Genomic DNA, 5974 nt, shown 5'->3' with positions numbered 1-5974 from the left:
GAAGGATGCTCAACATCAAAACCACTAGACTTTAACGATGAAATCTTCACCTTCTAGAAAATGAGGATGAAGATATTCATTAAGGCAATGGATTACAGTCTATGGGATGTAATACAACATGGAAATTATGTTCCAATGAAGACAGTCAATGATCAATAAGTAGCAAAGAGTCCAAGAGAATTTGATGAGGAAGATAAAAGGCTCGTGCTGTTAAATGACAAAGCCATCAACATGTTGACCTATGTATTAAGTTAGAGAGAGTACTTCTAGGTCTCAAGCCTAGAGACAGCTAAAGAAATATGGGAAGCTTTGGAGATTCCTCATGAAGGCACAACCGAAGTAAAACAGAGTAGAATAAACACTCTTACCACAGAATTTGAGCTTTTCAGAATGAAAGACAGAGAAAGCATTTGGCATATGGAAGTAAGGTTCTCACATCTTATCAACCACCTGACTGCTCTCAGAAGGAAATATAGTCAGAAAGATCAACCAAGGAAGATTCTTGGTGGACTCACTAAAGAATAGGAGCCAAAGGTGACGGCCACCGAAGAAACAAAAGGGGAATCTATTAGCTCGATTGCTGCATTGTTCAGAAGCTTGGAAAAATACAAGAGCAAGCAGAAATATAAAAAAAGAAATGAATGAGAAAAATCGTAAAGGTATACCTCTCAAGGCTCAAGAAAGTGAAGTTAACGACGAAGAGGATTTGGAGGATGAAGAGAAAGGCCTCATAATCAGGAGGTTTAAGAAATTCTATAAGAACAGAGCAGGAAGGAGGTTCCAGTCAAAACATAAGGCAACCATATCTCAAAACGAGCCTAAAGAACCAATAATCTGCAACGAATTTAAGAAGCCAGGACATATTAAAGCAGATTGTCCTCAACTATCGAGGATGAAGGACAAAGACAAAAAAAAACAAGAAGAAAAGTTTAGAAAGAAGAAGGCATTTATGACATCAATTTGGGGAGAGAGCTCTTCAGAAGAAGAAGATAGTGATGATAAAGAAACAGCTAACATTTATCTTATGGCTTAAGAAGACGGAGATTTGAAGACAAATGAGGTAATCATTTCTAAACCTTCTTATGATGAATTGCAATCTGAGTATAATGCGTTACATTCTAAGCTAGTAGGAATAGCTAAGGAGTTAGTAAGCTCCAAAAAGAAGATAAAGATTCAAGAGGAACAACAAACGAAGCAGAAAGATACCACATCTCCAATATGTATAGAATGTGAGCAAAATAGAAAGAAAATTGAGGAGCTCACTAATGCTCTAGAGAAGTACACAATGAAATGCTCAAAGTAATTCTAGGAGCTCAACGCTGTACGATGGATAAGTCTGGAATAGGATATGATCATACTCAAGATAAGAAAAGGAGAAGAAGGAAAGTGGTGGTCGATCATATCTAACTTCCTTTAAAAATGCTGCTCATATTCTAATCCTTTTGTATTATGTTCATACTATAACTGTAAGAGTCATACTACCTCTTCTTGTCATCACAAGAAGAAAGGGACTTATGGGACATTAAAATAGATGCCCAAAGTTACTTATGTACCTAAGACAAACTATACTAACCAGAAAGGACCCAAGAAGGTATAGGTACCTAAAACATGATTCTTCTATTGCAAGTATGTCTTAAAGCATCTGGAACGAACAAATGGTACATCAATAGTGGACATATGACGGGTGATACTAAGAAATTCTCATCACTCAAACCTAAAGAAGGAGGCAACATGAGCTTTGGCGGAAATCAGTCTCGGAGAATTATTAGAATCAGAGAAATAGGAAGTGACAAGGGAATGAGAGTTGAAGATGTCTACTATATTGAAGGCCTATGTCACAACCTACTCAGTGTCCGACAGAGTACTGACAAGAACAACTGGGTGATCTTCAATTCAGAAGAATGCCTAATCATCAGCAAAGATGACTTACCACTGAAGAAGGAGGAATTGAAAGGATAAGAGCTCCAATAGACGGTAACTGCTATACTATTAAAATTGATTCTAAACTCTCTAAAACCTGCTTTGTTAGCAAAAATGAGGAAAGTTGGCTTTGGCATAAATATCTTGCTCATGTTAATATGAATCAGCTTTCAAAATTAACAAAAAAGGGATTTAGTTATTGGTTTACCTAAAATTCAATTTGAACATTATATTGTTTGTGATGCTTGTTAGAAGGGTAAAAAAACAAAGTCCTCGTTTAAATCAAAGAAGACAGTTTGAATTGACAAGCCACTCCAAATGCTTTACATGGATTTGGTTGGTCTATCAAGAGTCAAGAGTTTCGGTGGAAACTTATATACTCCTATGATAGTTGACAACTATTCAAGATTTACCTAGACTCTATTTCTTTCCTCCAAAGACAAGACATTTAGTGCATTCATAGTTTTTGCTAAAAAGGTCCAAAATGAGAAAGGTAGCTCTATTGTGTCTATCAGGATTGACCATGGAGGAGAATTCAAGAACAATGAATTCGCAGACTATTGTGACAAGCATGGAATTGACCACAACTTCTTAGTACCAAGAACTTCTTAACAGAATAGATTTATGAAAAGAAAGAATAGAGTAATCACAGAGATGGCCAAAGCAATGCTAAATAAAAAAGAATCTCTCAAGTATTCAGAGCAGAAGCTATGAGCATAACTTGTTATATCTTCAACAGAGCATATATCAAAATGCTACTCAGGAAGACTCCTCATGAGCTGTGTAAGGGAAGGAAACCGAACTTGACTCATCTAAAGATCTTCATAAGCAAATGTTACATCCATAACAACAAAACCAGATTAGTAACAAAAGGCTATAATCAAGAAGAAGGTATTGATTACAAGGAAACATATGCTCCAATAATTAGATTGGAAGCCATACGAGTACTCTTGACATTTACCTGCATAAAAGATTCTAAACTATATCAAATGGATGTCAAAAGTACATTTTTGAATGGTTACATCATGGAAGAAGTTTTCATTGAACAACCCCTTAGTTTTGAGGATCCAAATCTTCCTGATCATGTTCACAAATTGAAAAAGGCTTTATATGGTTTAAAACAAGCACCTAGAGCATGGTATGAATGACTTAGCACTTTTTTGATAAAAAAAGATTTTGAAAGAGGCAAAGTGGATGCTACACTCTTTATCAAAAGAAATAAGAAAGAACTTTTAATCGTTCAAATTTATGTGGATGATATTATATTCGGCGCTACTAATAAAGATCTTTGCCAAGAGCTTGCTAAGTTAATATAGGGTGAATTCGAGATGTCAATAATGGGGAATTGAATTTCTTCCTAGGATTACAAATCAAACAAAAGAAAAATAGAATTTTCATATCTTAGACAAAGTATCCCAAAGAACTTTTGAAGAAATATGGTCTAGAACATGTAAAGAGTGTAAAGACTCCCATGAGTTCAACCATCTCACTAGATGCAGATGAGAAAGGCAAAGATGTGAATTTGACCAAATATGAATCAACTCCCAAGGAATCACATGAAGAAGCTATTAAGAGAATCCTCAGATATCTTGTCAGAACACCAAATCTCCGAATATGGCATCCAAAGAAAGGAGTAGAATATCTAATGGGATACTCAAATGCTGATCATGGAGGATATAAAATAGATAGGACAAGCACCAATGGACAATGCCAATTTCTGGGAGGATGCCTTGTTTCGTGGTCTAGCAAGAAACAAAACACCGTGGCTATATCATCTACAGAATCAGAATATGTTGCCACTACTAGTTGTTGTGCTCAGATTCTATGGTTAAAACAACAGTTACAAGATTTGGGAATTAAATTGAAGGAAATCCCACTCCTGTGTGACAATAAGAGCATAATGAGCCTGTCCAAGAATTCAGTTCATCATGCCTGAACCAAGCATATTGATGTTCGACATCACTTTATTTGGGATCATGTTCAAAAGAAAGATGTGAAAATAGAATTTATTCCCACTGAATATCAAATAACAGACATATTCACAAAGCCTCTTGACCAATAGAAATTCAATTACTTCATAAGAGAATTGGAAATGGTAAATCCCAATGAGCTATGAGAAATCTCACATTACTTCTTCAGTTTGAGTATTTTGATTTAAAGTTTTGATGATTAGAAAGCTAACTTAAGCATCAGAGTAGATAAAAATTTGTTTTACAGGAAACTCTGCTTAGATACTGAAAAATAGAGGTGAACAGAGTAGGGTTTGATTGATAAAAGCATCGATAAACATGCCTTAAAGATACCTCAATTTATCATCACCTGATCGATAAATCCAATTTATTGATCAACGTATCGATTAATAGGGTATATGGGACTGACTAGAAATGATAGGGAGTAGGATTATAGATAAGCTGATCGATCACTCCATTATCAAACAATTTATAGTTCAACAGTAGAAGGAGACTCTTTAGTCAATCAATCAAATGGGTAAGGTTTATCGATTAATTCATTGAACAATGATTAATCAATCATATGATTGATAAACTTAGACAGGTATAACTTTAATTGTAAATTTATCGACAAAGTATTCGATAACTGCTATTTGATAACATGATCGATAATTGTTCTTAGTATTCTTGCTTGTTGTTTGTATTTATCAATCATTTGACCGATAACTTGATCGATTATTTTTGACTTTATAATGTTCAGAATTTGAAACTCCCTCATCAGTTTTCAAAACCCTAACTCGATAAACCGTCATCCCTGTTTTTCCCAACTGTCAAAAATCACATTATTCCATTAAGTTTCCCACTATTCATCACCCAAAATCATCTTTTAAGTCCTTTTGATCACTCCCAACCTCTTTAAACTCACAAATCACCAAATATCACTCTAAAATCGTCTTCTGTACCAAAAAATGGCAAGAGTTAAACAAGCTAGTAGTGACCAAGAAGAAAGCTTTGAGAAGTAAATCCAATCCAAAGAAACTACTCCCTCGACTACCAAGAAAAGATATAGACCCAAAGTGAAGTAAGACACATCAAAGAAAAGGGGCTATTGAAAATCAGAGAAAGCCAGACAGTAAGCTCTAAACAACTAACTTCACAAAGAAGATCTCCTCGCTTAAAATTAAAACCACCGGTAATCACTAAGGAATCAAAAATAGAATCTGATGATGAAATTTCAGTTAAGAAAGATGTGGATATAGCATTGAACAATCTAGTACCCCAACAACCAAGACACAAGAAACATAGAACTAGTGAGGATGTGTCTCAGCAAACTCCTACCTAAGGTATTCCATTTGAATCATCTACTAAATTTTTGGTTGGAAATTTGGATAGAGATGTGAATATGCTTAAGTTTAAGGCAGATTTTGCAACTCAAAAATTTTGTCCTGTTGTTTCTATAAATTTGGATAGTTTGAAAAATAACAAGAAAATTAGATTAGACCTGAGTGACCCTTTAGGCTACTATTCAAATCGGCTGAGCATTGGTAGAGAATATTGCCCTGAGGTTGTCAAAAGATTTTATTGCAACATGAAATCAATTGAAGAATATGATAAAGGAGACAATCTAGTGAGTAATTGTCTCACAACCAAACTCAGAGGCAGAACCATTACTCTCACTTCTGCAAAGATAAATGAGCTCCTGGGAACTCAGGAACATGTTAGAGGATCTGACATAAATGACATCAAAGCTTATAAGATTTTGATGTAGAGTGACAACTATCCTAGAGAACTGAATTTCCCTCTAAAGCAAATGTATGATTATTATCAAATAATCCACTACATTTACTCCAGGAAGATGGTGAATAAATCTGACAGCTTCTCTCATTTGAATCAGGATACCTCTTACTAGCCAGAATCATTAATAGAGAGAAAATCAATATAGGGGCTCTGATCTACATTGAAATAAAAGATTTCACCCTCAACAAGTCAAAATCCATACCCATCCCCTGTCACACCTTACTATCGGATCCACTTAGGGTTTAATAAAAACCATTTTAGACCACATTGGATGGTTTTGGGCTTAAAAATTCATGAAAAACGCTAAT

At 35.0% G+C, this 5974-nt stretch overlaps 1 protein-coding gene across 1 annotated transcript; it reads left to right on the top strand.

The window, feature by feature from the left end:
• Nucleotides 1-637: 637 nt before the first annotated feature.
• Nucleotides 638-1033, top strand: LOC114754829 (uncharacterized). Its single transcript, XM_028943672.1, has one exon. The coding sequence runs from the start codon at nt 638-640 to the stop codon at nt 1031-1033; it is 396 nt and encodes a 131-aa protein (XP_028799505.1).
• Nucleotides 1034-5974: the final 4941 nt, after the last annotated feature.

The sequence above is a fragment of the Neltuma alba genome, unplaced genomic scaffold (genome assembly GCF_004799145.2).
Source record: "Neltuma alba isolate B1F8T4 unplaced genomic scaffold, ASM479914v2 tig00010196_pilon, whole genome shotgun sequence".
Taxonomy (NCBI): Eukaryota; Viridiplantae; Streptophyta; class Magnoliopsida; order Fabales; family Fabaceae; genus Neltuma; species Neltuma alba.
The sequence above is the reverse complement of the archived record's forward strand: the minus strand, read 5'-3'. Positions and strand labels throughout refer to the sequence as shown.